This window comes from Anopheles bellator, chromosome 2, assembly GCF_943735745.2.
Source record: "Anopheles bellator chromosome 2, idAnoBellAS_SP24_06.2, whole genome shotgun sequence".
In the NCBI taxonomy this organism is placed as follows: Eukaryota; Metazoa; Arthropoda; class Insecta; order Diptera; family Culicidae; genus Anopheles; species Anopheles bellator.
The window spans coordinates 19206237-19221408 of record NC_071286.1 but is presented as its reverse complement, the minus strand read 5'-3'; the positions used below and the strand labels follow the sequence as shown (position 1 = coordinate 19221408).

General features: G+C 50.9%; 4 protein-coding genes across 4 annotated transcripts; 1 reads left to right on the top strand and 3 right to left on the bottom strand.

Annotated features, from left to right (window-relative positions):
• Nucleotides 1-15: 15 nt before the first annotated feature.
• Nucleotides 16-6049, bottom strand: LOC131212941 (neuroendocrine convertase 2). The gene is made up of 11 exons (XM_058207036.1): nucleotides 5460-6049; nucleotides 5018-5125; nucleotides 2592-2847; nucleotides 2485-2522; nucleotides 2330-2406; nucleotides 1789-2266; nucleotides 1617-1717; nucleotides 1309-1542; nucleotides 1079-1243; nucleotides 896-1013; nucleotides 16-820 (listed from the first exon to the last, which is right to left on the bottom strand). Exons 1-11 carry the CDS (start codon nucleotides 5664-5666, stop codon nucleotides 659-661), a joined length of 1944 nt encoding a protein of 647 aa, XP_058063019.1. The 5' UTR covers nucleotides 5667-6049; the 3' UTR covers nucleotides 16-658.
• Nucleotides 6050-6924: 875 nt separating this feature from the next.
• Nucleotides 6925-8656, bottom strand: LOC131209377 (protein YIF1B-A). The gene is made up of 6 exons (XM_058202434.1): nucleotides 8564-8656; nucleotides 8341-8499; nucleotides 7939-8273; nucleotides 7741-7864; nucleotides 7410-7672; nucleotides 6925-7332 (listed from the first exon to the last, which is right to left on the bottom strand). The coding sequence occupies exons 1-6, from the start codon at nucleotides 8598-8600 to the stop codon at nucleotides 7123-7125; spliced, it is 1128 nt and encodes a 375-aa protein (XP_058058417.1). The 5' UTR covers nucleotides 8601-8656; the 3' UTR covers nucleotides 6925-7122.
• Nucleotides 8657-9136: 480 nt separating this feature from the next.
• On the top strand, nucleotides 9137-10478 carry LOC131211096 (uncharacterized). The gene is made up of 3 exons (XM_058204449.1): nucleotides 9137-9188; nucleotides 9246-10256; nucleotides 10329-10478. Exons 1-3 carry the CDS (start codon nucleotides 9137-9139, stop codon nucleotides 10463-10465), a joined length of 1200 nt encoding a protein of 399 aa, XP_058060432.1. The 3' UTR covers nucleotides 10466-10478.
• Nucleotides 10479-10754: 276 nt separating this feature from the next.
• LOC131209379 (WD repeat-containing protein 20) lies at nucleotides 10755-14558 on the bottom strand. Its single transcript, XM_058202435.1, has 5 exons — nucleotides 14080-14558; nucleotides 13319-13501; nucleotides 12406-13247; nucleotides 11224-12331; nucleotides 10755-10943 (listed from the first exon to the last, which is right to left on the bottom strand). The coding sequence occupies exons 1-5, from the start codon at nucleotides 14461-14463 to the stop codon at nucleotides 10884-10886; spliced, it is 2577 nt and encodes an 858-aa protein (XP_058058418.1). The 5' UTR covers nucleotides 14464-14558; the 3' UTR covers nucleotides 10755-10883.
• Between the last annotated feature and the right edge of the window lie 614 nt (nucleotides 14559-15172).

Genomic DNA, 15172 nt, shown 5'->3' with positions numbered 1-15172 from the left:
TGCTGCTGGTGCTGCTGCTACTGTTGCTGACAGATTCGGTGGACTGTATGTATTATCGCCAAAACTCGCTTCCATTGGCCAGCAGCACAGATAGGTAAACCCAGCCCTGGCGAACGTGTTTTTCGGTAAATATAGAAGCACTGTACTTTATACGCACTATATACAAATTAATCTGCCCCACGGACGAGTGATCCGAGCCAAAAGATGGGTCAAACGGAACCATAACCATCAACGGAAGGTGCAACAGAGTTTCGAATAGGTATAATTAGACAACAATCAGAACCGGTCCAGCCAGAGACACGTGGTTCTTAGCGTTTTGTCCGTGCCCGCCGTCGCTGCGGTGTTCTTTTGGGTGATGGTGTTCTAGGAGGCTCGGTAGGAAACGGGATCGGTGCCAGTTCATGCTGCATTCTAGACCGGGAACTTGCGTGTTGGATTCTATTCTGCGCTCCGCTTTTTGTGGTGGTTCGATAATAGACGATGGAAAGCTGCACTAGATAAGAATTCTCAGCGAACCCCATAACATAAATACTGCAAACATCCATATGTATAAATATATATATATGTATGTATATATCTATAGGTGTAACGATATCAGGTCCTGGCATCGTCACACGTACTACTAGTATAATGTGGTACCGCGAACCGCAGAATGGCTTCAGTTGCCATCCTTATCCTCGTGAGCTTTCTTTACAATGGCTAGCTTGGAGTGTGGCGAGGCCGGCGACAGGGTCTGGTACGGTGGATCCTTCGTGCCGTGTAGCACGAGCGAAAATTCCTTGATCCAACCGGTGCGACTTTCCTTTGAGTTGAACCGTGCCTGGCGGAGGACGAGAAACATGCAGTCAGCATGAATTAGGTTTGTGTGGCCGCAAAAAAAGTCCCTTGAGCTCACCTCCAGTATCCACGTTCCTTGCGGGTATTCACCCCAAGTGTGTGTCGTCATGAACGGCCATTTGGTAAACCCATCACGACGATCATCATCATTGGCCCGCTTGCTCAGTATCATTGATCTACGGACAAGACACATAAACGATGCTACGCCTGCTTTGGTTCAATCTCGCGCTCCCCCCTTTACCTGGTTCCCATGGGCGATGTCAGAAACAGCTCCAAATCTCCACGCCTACTGGCGTTCGCGGTGATGACGGCCTGCACGTGCTCCAGGTATCGCACTTCCGTGTCCGTTCCCTTGCAGGCATTCGTCTTGATGGGCAAGTACAGTGAGCCGGAGGGTGATATTTGACTGAAAGGGGTAACGGAGAGTGCCTTTTACAATTCCGTCACCGCATCCGCCACGAAACGACGTACTGTAGCTGCGTGATGGCACCGGCTTCGCAGTGATACCGTGGAGGGACCGTTCGCCATTTTTTCGCCAGTGCAACCATTGCGCCCGCGTCCAGCACTCCGAACCCGAACAGATGGTTAAACTCTAGCCCGACACCGTTCATTGTCCAGTGGAACCGATTCTTGGCATCGAACAGTGAGTTACGCTTCGATGTGAGCACCGTCAAGTGTTGCATATCCCGCCACGAAAGCGTTGGACTGTGGATAGATGAATGGCACCGAAATGTGATTTAAGGTCCAAGAGGAGTTCCTTCACCGCCGACGGTACGCACTTTGCTTCCAGTGCCAACGCAAATACTCCGGCCGCTTCCGGTGCCGCTGCACTCGTTCCGGAGTGCGTTGTCGTACACTTGCCATACAGATCGGTCGTTGCCTGTTAGTCCGGACCAGAAAGAGTTGAAGCATTACTCCAAGCATTTTTTTTACAATGCACCCGGAACTTACCACACCCGTGTTGGGATCCTTTGCGCCATTGCTGAACGTGCTGGCCAGCGTGGAGCTACAGCTCTCGTCGTAGTGTGCATTCTGGCCGTCGTTGATCGCACTGTTGATCGAAATGGTCCACATCGAGGCCGCGTACCCATCACAGTTGCAATCATCCTCCTCGCCGCCATCTCCCGAGGCCCACACGTAGATGTTGCCGAGACCGTTCCGGCCCTCGTTGACACCCTGTACGATCGCACGCATCGTAGCATTGCGGGGTCCATCGACCGTCTTACCATCGTCCGTCGGGCCCCACGACGCACTGTAGATGTGTATCTTGTGCGGCTCGTGCCCCATCGAGTTCGCCTCGATCAAATCGGTCATGTACGGTTGGTCCAGCATCCGGATGCCGGCTATTTTCGAGTCGTACGCCACCCCAACGCCACAGATGCCGTTATCGCGGGCGGCGGCCACTTCACCGGCGCATCTCGTGCCATGGCTGCCGGAGAAAAGAGTTGTTAGGGAGATTTGCCACTCCAGGGAAACGCCCTACGCCTTTTACCTATTGAACCAATCATCCGTGTACCGTGGATAGGGGAACGGATCATTGCTGCTAAAGTCATAACTAGCCTCGGCATTCTGCAACAGAACCGGAGAGAGTATAAACGATGAGAATACGCCAAACCTCTCCTCCTACCTCCTACCAGTGATACGTACGTAGTTAAACTTTAGGTCGGCATGCATATAATCGACTCCTGAAAACGAGAAGGTAAGAAGCATTATTAAATAATAGCCGCGGGCGGCATGGAGCCTTCATAACCCACCGTCGTCCATAATGGCCGTTGTGATGTTTTTTCCCGTAATCCCTTGGTCCCACGCGGCCAGCACGTTGAGGTCGAGCTTGGCTTTGCCACCGTTTTGACCGGTGTTCTTCAAGTACCATTGAAAGGGAAAGTACGGGTCGGTCGGAATGTTCTCACCTCCGTACGGCGTCTTATCCGGGATGTAGTTGAGTGGAACCGCGTGACGGAAGCCACGCTTAACGCGCTTGAATCCGGCCTGCTGTATGGCTGTGTGGACCTGGGAACGAGAGGGCTTGCGTCGGTGAGTGCGACCGGTGACATTTACGCCGTCACAGCGCTTTATTTATATTCCTTTCGCTTGAACTAAAATATTAAAAATAATATTTCCATTTATCTCCGGCAAAGCGGAGAGTTGCGGACGAAGGCGCACACGGAATGTGCGTCATTTTCGTTTCGAGCGAAAATCCCGCCAGCGAAACAATTATGAATCCGCCACGGAAGGTGGAATGGAAACCGCAACTCACTCCGATCCACCACAGTCCGAACCACTTCAGCGGAATGAGCTCCGGGACGAGTGTGTCCTCGGTCTCGGAGCGCTTTACGACTCCATTTATGAAGAGATTTTTTTACGGCCGTTTAACTTTATGCGCCCCTTGCGAACTTCAGTCGTTCCGAGGGCATTCCGGGAACATGGTGTGCCGGCGGAGATTTTAAACTTAATATTGCGCATTTTGAAAACTAATTTAATATTTTCCATTACCAGAGAACCCGCGGTGCCCCGCGGGGATTGTGGGAGAACATGTCTTTTCGCAGTAATGTTTTTGTGTTCTACAACTAGTTTTAGGTCCGCCGAAAGATGGATTTTGAAACCAAACCGAACGTTCATTACAATCAAACTATTTACTGTTTATGATGGGCATCGAGCGAATGATCGACTGCGCCGATCGATGAACTGCACCGATTGTGTCGTGGGACCTTTAATGTACTCGCATATTAATGTTGTTCCATTAATTTCATTCATTAAGCCATTTTTGCTCGGTTGCTAACCGAATTCAGCCTTAGTTTTAGTTTACGCCATTTTTCATAACTCTTTTATTCATAAATAAAGATAGCTGAAGCAATAATTGTAAGCGCTCATTATCTGCAAGACCTAAAAGCAATTCTGCTCCGGGCGATCGTAAATTAAACGGTGCTAAATTTGGCACTATCGCCGGAGACAAGCAGAGGATACCGTCCAACATCCGGCTGCATCCGGCAGGTATTGATCGGTCCGCAGCTGGAGGTAGTTATCAGACTTCCGTTATCTGGTAGGCCCCCACCCGGGTTAATCGCTTCCTGCCCGTCCTCCAGTCCGAACGATTAGTTTAATTACGGATTCGCGCAAACCTTCGGCAGTAGCAATCTCCGGCCTGCCCGTGTGCGTCAGAAGCGTGAAAAAGGATAACGCGACCCGCAACTTGTGTTAGCGCGAAGAATACATTTGCACCGGTTCACGTGGGCCCAAAATAGATTGTGCTTTTGGGCGAAACCGGGCCAGAGGGTACCCGTAAATCGTAAATCTCTCTCGAGCCGCATCTTGTCGCCACCGAACATGTGACGATTGCTCCTATCAATCCAGGGCACACGTTGTGAGTCAAGGACACTCGTCACCGGCGCCGGAGCCTGAATCCCGAAGATCGGTGAATTTAAAAATAAACCAGATTCCTGGCTCCGATTCAGCTTTTGGGTATTGGAATTTAAACCTTCGAAACCCGTCAACGCTTACTTTGTACCTTTGCGCGAATCGCACTGTTTTAATTAACGTTCCAAAACAGCCCCTAGCTACTGCGATGTAGGCAGTCGTTTTTTCTCCTTTTTCTGGGAGAATGTTAATGAGCTTTGTTTCCGAATTTAGATCGTCCGATTTCTGGTCGAATCGCACAAATCATTCATTCCCGTTCTCTTTCCGGAGTATCTGTGCAACAATGTTGGTTTACAACTGAGCATAAAAATAGCATAAAAGGGTCGCTTTTCCAATTCCAATCTTGTCCGCAACTCAATGAACGTTCGTCTTGTTTTCCCGTAGCTCTCGTTACTGCCGTTCGTCGGCCGTCCACGCGCGCGTCCTTAATGAAATCTCATCAAACCGTAACATGGCGACCGCAAGGAGGTGATTGAATAAAAGGAGGTCGCGTCACTCGCACGCGGACCTTAAAGAGCGATAGATCGAACGGAGCCCCTCATCTTCGGGGCCTCCGACTGGTCGGATGTGACGTAAATGCAAACGAAGACGGCCGGCGGGCGTTCGTATGTTGCTGCACCCGGGACCGAAGACGTATTTGGGAACCAACAACAACAATGCTAATGGCAGGCCGATAATGGAAAGCAACATAAATATGCATAAGCTGAAGGCGGAGAACCTTTGCGGTTACGTCTTCCGCCCCATCCGGAGCGCCTGTTTCACTTACCAGCGGCTCCTTCTTCAGGACGCGCGTATGGGAGATGCTTCGCCTGGTGCGAACCAGCGGCAGGGTGGTATGCTTGAAGTGGTACTCCTTGCCATTGCTGCCCGGAAGCTGAAAGTAAAGTTCCCATCACATCACAAAACGAACAGCGCACAATGCGAAAGCTTTTCCGACTGCACCCGGGGCGGCGGGGACCATATGTGTTGGTGCCCCACGGTGGAGCGAAAGGGTAATGGCGATTGGTCACCACTCTTCGCAGCACACAGAGCGGCACTTTTTCGTTGGCATTGACGAGGGCACTAACAACTAACAACCATACACACAGATGCACACAACACAGACACGCGCGCGCTCAAACACGACGTGACGTTGGTGGGATTATTGTGTTATCCTTCGGTCCACCGCCACCCGCCCTCCGGACGGAACTCCTTCAGCATTCGCTTACCTCGCCCAAGCTCTGGAACCCGTTGCGGGACGCAATGTCGTGTACCAGCTGCTTGTCGACGCTGCGCCTGAAGCGCACCAGAAAGGAACTGGTGAAGACATCGCCACCGGAGGTGGTCCTGCTGTGTCCCGCCACGCTCGGTATGGCACCGCTGAAGGCCGCACAGCTAATGCCAAACAGTGCCACTAGACAGATTTTGACAAACATCTCGAAACGGCAGGCACGCGACGGAACCGCCGCGGTGTGTTTTTATGACCTCTCCGCTGCGCCACTTGGTTCGAGAACGGCACTGGGTCTCCTGGCAGCCGCGAGCGTGAGAAAAGCCAAACTATAAGCGCACAAAGCACACACCGACCGCTACGACCCGCTTGGCTCGGTTAACCGCAAGATTTATCGATTGAGCTAATCATTTCCCATTCGGCTTATGGCAGCTGTTAGCAACTTCCGAGCACGGGGGATGTGCGTCACTTCGCTTGTGGCGCACTGTGGGGCAGCGAAGAATGTGACGTAGCACTGCCCTTCAAGCCATCCGGCGGGGAAAGGCGGGCGGGATTCTCACGAGCCACGGACACACTCTAGCACTTCACGGCACCGTCACTAACTCCTGGATCCTTTCCCCGTGATGGTCCCGCAGTGGAAACCGCTCCGACACCTAAAACCGGCCAAACGCGACAATCAGCGACGATTGACTGCGAGCGAAAAGCTTTCTACGCGCCTCGAAGCCTTGGCCCCCAAACCCGGGGGACTCCACGGCGGCGGGTACGGGAGCGGAAAATCGGCACGAACGGCAGGAAAACTTTTCCCTTCGCAGGCGCACGCGCAGTACGGTACGGCACGGCCGCTACCGTATGGCCAGCATACCTGTTACTTGCCGCCTCCGGCGCTGGTGGCCATGTTACACGGTGACCCAGCATGGTACCTCGTTGGCCAAGTGCGTGCGTGTGTCGGCGTGCTTTGTCCCCTTTCTCGGTCTCGGTGATTTATGGGCACTTTCGGCACAATACATTTATTACAGCTGAGCTTTTCATTACTCAAGAATGTCCTCACGGGCCGGTGATCTCCACCCTTCGACGAAACGGTCAGCCAGTGGGGTGTGTAACCCAACGGTAAGGATGCGGACCGAGATTGGAAGCTGAAGTCGTTGGCCTTCGTCAAGCGCGACCTCTTCCCCGTTCATAGCGCAATTCCTTTCGCTCGGATTGATTCTTCGCAGGAACGAAACAGGTTAAGTGCTTCGTGGAGGATGCACCCCAAATATGTTGCTTCACTCGCAGAGGAATGTATGTTCGACTAAAAGAATGCCTGATTTTGAAAGGGACGCACGGGAAGCCCCCCACTGCAGGGTGCTGCTGTTCCGACGGACAACGCCATAGCGCCGCATAGTTTCTACGGAGCAGCCCCACAGACTACTGTGCCCCTTTTCGGATTCTGCACATCGCTCGATACCCGACTGATCATTCTTTGGCAATATTTTTTTTATTTTTTGTAGCTGTCCGCACAATAGAAACAGATTTAGGCACAAAGAGTTTCTAGCAACACGTTTTCGAGAGGATAAAAACCAAATTGACTTACATTTTATTACCATTTAACGTGTTTTCACATACTCCATCAATTGTCGTTCCACGGGGGGCAAAGTATCGAAGAAGGGTCATGCGGGGACCCGTTATGCGCTTGGCACCGTGTCGGCCACGATCAAATGTACCGTGAGCCAGAACGCCAGCACAGGCTGCAGTCCGGTCACCATGAACAGGAAGTAGAGCTTACGCTTACGCCCTGCCTGATGGTCGTTCTGCTGCTGCCCGTACGGCTCATATCCGACGGAGGCTGCGGCGTGCGTCGGTTCTGCTAGAACTTTGGCCTTCATCGTCCGTAGCTGGAATAGAGTGTGAGAGGCAATAAACAACATTATAGCGGCCAGTTGCACCCATTAAGGCGCCGCCGTTTGCTCACCAAAAACAGTGCCAACATTGCGGACGAATAGATCAGTGCTATGTAGTATCCCATGCGCTTCAGCAGTATACTAGCGGCCACAATGGATACAATTGCCGTGTACTTGTAGCCCGTTAAGGCCAGGAGATCGAACGTACTGATCGAGGTCGAGATGTTTCCTACGTACAGGGTCAGCGTGTAGATTACCATTTCAAAGATACTGTAAGCCAGGGCGCTCGACGCTTGAATTCCGAGTTGCTCCGAGGAAAATCTCTTTTGCACCCCTGAGGAAAAGATTTATATCGGAAAGGAGAATCAGGAAGATGCAATAATCAATCGAAAGATCACTTACCTAGAGCAATGCCGGCTAGCACGACGTAAGTAATGAAGCTCATAGCTGGGATGTACAGATCGGGTGCATTAATATCGCAACGCGGTTGGACCGGATTTTCATGGTCATACTTCATGCTCCAATCCTAAGAGAGTAGCAAATACGTTACTGGGTCTGTTCGGAAGGCAGCTTTGTCGACTCTTTTCAAGCTTTGCTTACATTATGGAGGAAAGGAAAGAAGACGATCTTCAACTTGTTGATCACGTATCTGTTGTCGACCGCGAAGTAGTACTTCAGCTTGGATGTTGGTAAATACTTTTCAATCTGGCTATGGACAATCTCCTTCCCATGGTCCGCCAGCTTCTGGCCGTACTGCATGGCCATGTCTTGCACGATAGGTTGTTGGAACATGGCAAACTGTTGCGCACCACCACCCATTTCCGGCACAAGCGGTTGATTTGGCTGTCGAGGTATGTTCATTTGTGGTTGCTGTGGCTGCGGAGGGATGTATCCGTAAGCCGGTTGGGCCTGCGGTAAATGTTGCTGACCGTAAACTGCAGCAGAGTGGCAAAGATTGAACGGGTTAATCGATAGTCAAATCCAAGATAAGCTGCCACTTACAATCGTTAGGATCATTGCTCATATACTGAGGCATTTGGGGATCGTTGGCCATGTACTGGTTGCTGGGAATCTGTGATGTCATCTGGGGATACGGGATGGATGAACCCATGGCATTAACATCGCTGACTCGTTTCGGTTTTTTCGAGAGTGACCGATGAGCTGTTGGTAGGAAACCGATCAGTAGCAAGTCCACGGTGCTTGAGATGGTAACATTTGGGCTTACCTCGGCCATCGGGTCCGCTTTGAGCGTTGAAATTCATGGCCAAACGAAGAAACTGTATCCGATTGAGCGATTGAGTCCACTAACTAAAAAGCCAACTTGCCAGTTTTTAACTTGCTGGCTGACGTTTGTCATAATAAAATTGTGCAGGGCTCAATGCTGTAGCTTTAAGGGATTGTTCGGTGAACGCCTGCCCGTCTCGAGAAGGTTTAACCTTAGCCACAGTCTACAATGTTTTCCAAATGGAAAATAAATTGCTTCAAAGAAATGGTTCATAATTTTCAGAGGTGCTATGATTGAAACAAAAAATTAAACAGCCTCTTTTTCATCAACGCGTATCACGCGTTCGGCAAAATGTCTGCCCTCACTGTTATGTCAGTCAAACATGTTTATAAGCCATACTTCAGGAGTTCCCACAAGCTACCCTGGCGGCGGGGTTTGAGCAGAAAGATTGTGAAGAATTGAATCACACGTTACAAACGATTCCATTTATACCGGTGAAATCAAAACAACCGTAAATCGCGCGGACTCGTTGATTGTTTTGTTATTTTCAACCATCGATAAGTAAACGGTGAAATGACTAGTCGCAAAAACAGATTAAGTCTAGCATCAGAAAACCGAAAAGATGGTAAGCTATAGGGACCGTTTGCCTTTACATGCTACCATCATCAGCGTCTAATTTCAGGCGTCGCGAAATCACCGAACTTGCGACTCACACCATCCCGGAAAGCGAGAGCAGCTAGACCGAGTTCAGACAATCAGTCAAACAATGAGGAACGCTACGAAGTTTCTCCATCACAGGGAGGCGACTTTTCGCCCGTGGTTCCTTTCACACAGGACGCTTTTCATGCTATCAACGGTGTGTCGTGGGAGTGGAACAGTCCGCAGCGTCTGAACGGCCAACCGAGGCTGCTCCGAGCGGACACGAAGAAATCCATCAGTAAAGTCCATACCAGAAAAGCAATCATACATATCGAATCTCCGTGTGCCATACCGAAGAAAGCGACGGGTTTCAACAAGTTCATCTCCAAGCTTAACCTCCTGATGGGAAAGGAGAACATGGAAGAATTAGGTGACTTACCAGAGCCACTAGACGCAAATCAGGAACCGGCCGAGTGCGGACAGGTTTCCGAAGCGTCAGACACATCGGACGTCCTGCTTGATGCGCCAGAAAGCGTTGTGCTTATTGATGCAAATGAGATTATTGAGAAACAGTCACCAGAGCGAACCGCCGACAGTGATGACGATCTCTTTCAAGATGCCGTCATCGATGCTGGGAGCGAGGATGCACAAAACGGCGATTCGCTCGATGCTGGACTCGACGATTCCCGACTCAACAGCATGCTGATAAAAGCAAGTCAAACGGCTGAGCAAAACATTACCAAAACAACATCACCGCAGGCCGCGGCGTCGTCTCCACCGATCGGCGAGTGTTCGACGAAGGCCAAGCCCACACGCCACAGTATTCCATCCGAAATGAATGACTCCGATATGGACGGGTTTCTTGTGCAGGCTTCTCTGATGGCGGAAGTGAAACGCAACAGTTCGCAAGAGTCATCTTGTTCGAATAGTGTGTTGCCGGGCAACGACGTGGCCACTTCTAGTCGGACGATTGCCTCCAGATTGAACACAGCCACAACCACAAATGCGCGGTCACAGCCAGCTCAAAAAAGTGCTTCAAAATCACCACCCGAAGGTAAGGATCCTAATAGGTAGGAGGTGCAACCAGCGTCTTTGGTAACGGTTTTAACGTTCTTCTCCCGAGCAGGTAGCTGTGGCGAGACGTCGTCCATGTCACAGGAAGAAATAAAGGCCATAATAGAACAGAAGCGCCAGGAAGCGCTGCGCCGTCTGCAGAACAATCGGTTAAGGCGAGCGATGAAGGGTACTACCACCAACGGATAGCGGCTGTTTCAACGACGGGTGATGAAAGATTGATCATAGAATATTGAATTTCTTTATCCTTGTTATAAACAAAAGTAACATTACTGCAGTCCATATAAAGCAATCTCTACCGCAACAATGTGCGGAACTTATATGACTCTGTCTTCCTGCCGGCAACTCGTAGCGGTTCGCTCACGAAACACGATCGGATGCTATTGTTGAAGGCGAAAGAAAGGGAGCCACGGTTCTGGATAGTTTACGTACTTATTCTTTACTTACTGGTACGGATATTAAAATGTTTTATTCCGCAACATAAAGAACATGTAATAGAGCGTTTGATGGCTTGCGTGGTGAGGAAAGGGGAGGCGTGGGACAGAGCTGTGGATGTAGGACGGGGGTTGCTGGTTTGTTGTGAACGTTCAATATTAACTTAAAATATTTACACTACCGTTCCCCCTGGTGGTGCCGAAGGTGTCGAAGATAAATGCTGTGGAATATTCTGCAAGGTCCCCCACGCGGATGGTGATGTGGTGAGTGAGGGAAAACAAGAGGGAAAGAACGAGAGAGAGAAAAAAAGAAGAAAAGCAAATAAGCCGTGTGTCACAAAATCGTCGGAATGGAGCGAAGGTTCTCGCGAGGGTCGTGAGCCAGCACGCAGCGGCCGTCGGACCACCGCCGTCCGCCGTGCGGGCTCAGGGGAGCGGCAGATCCGTCGGACGTGCTGCTGCGGCTGCCGCCGCGGCCCGCAAGATGGCCGCTGACGAAGAGGAGCTACTTACAAAAAAGCCCGGCCGCGCCCACGTATACACGAAACCATCCTGGCAGGCGGTGAGAAAGCAGTCCTCGCGGAAGATGAGCGCCGTCAGCCGCTCGTGGGCAATCTTTTTGCAGATCAGCGGCTCTAATACTGGACAGTCGTCGTAGCGGGGACAGGCGGGCGTACCGATCAGTTTCATCGGATCGTACGACGAAGCAATCCGTCCGCACGGTGCAAACCCACCCGACCCGAGCAGGGCGCCGGTGTTGCCGCTCGCGCCACCACCGCCCGATTTGTTCTTCGTCAGCGACGAGCTCATGAGGGCGCTCAGGGTGCTCGACACTCCGCCGCCACTGCCACCACTTCCCGACGGCGAGCCGGTGGACAGTGCGGGGTTATTATTACTGTTTATGCTGTTTAGAACATGATTGTTGTTAAGACTGTTGCTATTGCTATTGCTGCTGTTGCTAAAAGTTTTACTGCCTATCGTTATGATACTGCGTTTGCTGCCGCCTCCACCGCCGCCGCCGCCGCCGCCTCCGGCCGCCTTGCTAGGTTTGTCATTCTTATCACAGCTACTGCCGCTGCCACTGCTGGCGCTACTGCCACTGCCACCGGCGCCACCACTATTGCCAAAGCTAAGACTCGTCAAGCGTTGCGTTATCGAATTGAACGTGCTGGAATGCTGGCCGCCGCTGCCACTCTGCGAGTCACTGCCCCCTTTACCGGAGGACTTGTCCTTCTTGCCACCACCCACCGTCGTTGTCGTTGAGGCCTTTGTGCCGCTGCCACCGGCATCCTCGGACGGGGCTACGGCCCCATCACCGCCGCTGCTGTTGGCTCGTTTAACAATTTTACTATCAACCGATTCTTTATCACTGCTACTGTCGCTATTAGCTTTATCATCACAATTCAAATTACCGTACGTATTACCGATCGGTTTGATGGTGCCAGTACTGCTGTACGCACTACTGTTACCGATTAAGCCCAACGTGGGAGTTATTTGCGGTTTAAAGCTAGCATTGTCCACCGTATCGTCTCCGCCGGCTTTGCCCTTGGAGGTGCCAACGCAGAACTTGTCCATCTTTGTCTCACCGATTCCATTCGTCATACCGTTCATCATCACATCCCTGTGGGAGTTGTGGTTAAATCAAAACCCGAGAATTAGAACTAGATTGAATCTCCACTAAGAACTAATACTCACTTCACGCCGGTATGGTTGGCCGACTTGACGACACGCCCGAACGATTGCCTCAGCACGTCTTCCGTTATGTCCCACAGACATATCTGCGTGTCTTGGCTGACCGAACCGAGCCGGTAGCAGGTGGCCAGGCGATTCTGTGCCGATAGTTTGTCGCACGTCACGGATGCCGTTGGTAGTTGCTGCTGCTTCGTTGCATTCGCACCGCCATCCGGATGGCAGTAGCCGGAGGCGTGATGCTGATGGTGAGAACCGCGTTGCTCTCCGAACGATAGTTCCTCCTCGGACAGATCATCCCCATCAAGGGTGTTGTATGAGGTGGTGTACGGATCGAAAGCAACCACCGATACCCACGACCGATGACCCTGCCCTCGCGCCACAACCCGTTGTTCGTGTAGCGAGAACACCGTCACGAGGTCATCTTCACCGCCTACCACCACATACTTGCCGTCCGGGCTCCAACAAACGCACAGGAAGCCCCCGAAGTAGGAACGCGCGATTCCTACCAGCTCCATGCGCTCGTAGTGGAAGATGCGCAGAAAGCCGTCCTGCGAGACAACGGCCAGATGCTGGCCGCACGGCGAGAAGCAAAACTCGTTAATGCTGGCGTTTTCGTGCTGACCAAAGCACCATTTGTAGAGCGGGTTCTTCGTTGCTTTCGACTTGCTCGCGAACACAATGTAACCGTCACCGCCCTTGTAGGGTTGGTAGCTCGGAGAGGCCGGTGTGCAGGGTAGCTCCTCGTTATAGAGATATATACAGCCGCTGGCGTGAGACACCAAAAACTGATTCTGAGATCCCGGTATCCACTTGAGGCAGGTAACTTTAGTTTTGTCGATATTTCTCTGCGAAACAAGATAAGCAGACGAGATTAGGTTTGATACCGCAAGATTGCTTGAGTGGTTCCCTTGGTTACCTCTTCGTTGAATAGTTTTCCCTGTTCTCGGCGTCCCGGGTGGACCAGCTGAATTTGCCCTGTACTGAAGCCGACCAGTAGCGGAGCTCCCTCATATGTTGCTGCAGTTCCGTTAAAATCGTGGCAACTCGGCGATGTACCTTTGTACAGCTTTTTGTCTATCGGTTTGTTGAGGTCCGTTGCCTGTGGAAAGTATATGGTGGAAATGGTTCTATATTCACTGTCCACGCTGAGGATGCTACTTCGGTCAACACTTCGAAATTCTGAGCCAATCACATCCTGCCATTTGCATTCAATACAATTCAAAGGCTACTATGATCGATGTTTTTTCACGTTCAACGACACAAAGGAACTGATCTTGTAATGATTGAATAAACTCCTCCTGGTACCTTAAGAACAATAATGAAAACCCTTCCAGCGAAGAAGTGAATCGGATAATTTCCCAGGTGACAAACATGCTTCGCCAGCAGCAGAACTAGGCATTATGTCATCCATGTCGGGTGCCAAAGATAATAATTTACGGCAACAAATCGATAGCGCGAGCAGCAATGTCGATGTAATATTCCACAACCATTCGCCACGCCGTTAGTTGCCACTTTGCAAAAACCTGAACTGGGTGTTGGCACAAGGTAGTTCTAACGTAACTATTTTGGTGCTCCGTTCTTCCAATTGCGTCTCCGCCCTGCACCTACACAACGTTAAGCCGTTTTGCGATTCCCGTCGGCCTGACATAGCCACTCTGTTGGGGGTGCAATCGTTACCTTTTTGGCTCCCCGGTAGGAGTATACGTAGAGCTCTTTTCCGTAATTGAAACAAATTCGGTCACCACCGACCGGCGCGCTGAATCCGGGTGTTGTCTGGTGTTCCAGGCCGTTCGCAAAGGATTGAGGTTTGGTGAGGGCGATATTGCTGTTGCTGGTGTTGTTGGGAACTGCTCCGGCCGCCAGCTGGCCGATCGCGGGAGGCGGTGGGGCCGGCAGTGACACGATCGAAACGCGAACCTGCGGACTGTTCTGATTGTTCTGGTACCCGACGCGGTTCGGCCGGGAGTACTCCGAGAGCGTCATTAATCGGTAGTCCCCTTCGGGGGAAGTTATTTGCGTTTTCAAATCATCTTTACCGCTGGTGTCCAATTGCACAGCCATCTTTTCACGCAACTGTATTATTCGTTTCGACGAACGGCGTACGACTCGAACACGGACCGCAGCGGGCGCTTATTTCACCATTGCAAATCGATCATAAACAAAAGTTTTTGCGGAATAAAGTACATTTTCTTCCAATCGGCACATACTTTTGATACGTCAAAAATTATTTGATTACTTAATATTCGAGCGCCTGGGTGACAGCGCGAAATGCAGCCGATTCGAGCAGCTCGAGTGCGGACTTGTTTACAAGTGCCAGTTCGACTCCACTTGAAATCGGTGTAGGAGATTGGACATCAGATTTTTCACGCAAAACCATGCTAATGCTCATTCAAACACAATGGAAAGGTATCTTTTTTCCAATTTTTACGTTTGCTGAATGGTTTACTGGTCATATTGAGAATGGTTCGGTAGTCAATTACAAAATTTATCTTACGTTCGGGTTTGTTTCGCAAAAGCTTTTCGAGCTAGTTGCAGCCCGATTCGTTTGTAACTTCTCGTTCAGTGATTTAAACTGCAGACTAAGTTGAAATATTTCATTGGCAAAGTTTGAAAAAAAAAAACGGCGAAAGTTATGCGATTTAAAGCACAATTTACTTCCGCGGAGCAACTAGCATTGGGTAGAAACCAATCGGCTTATGCTACAAGGCACCATCCGAGGCCAACGAAACGAACTGCCCCATTCACTACAAAGGTTGAACCAGTAGGCAAA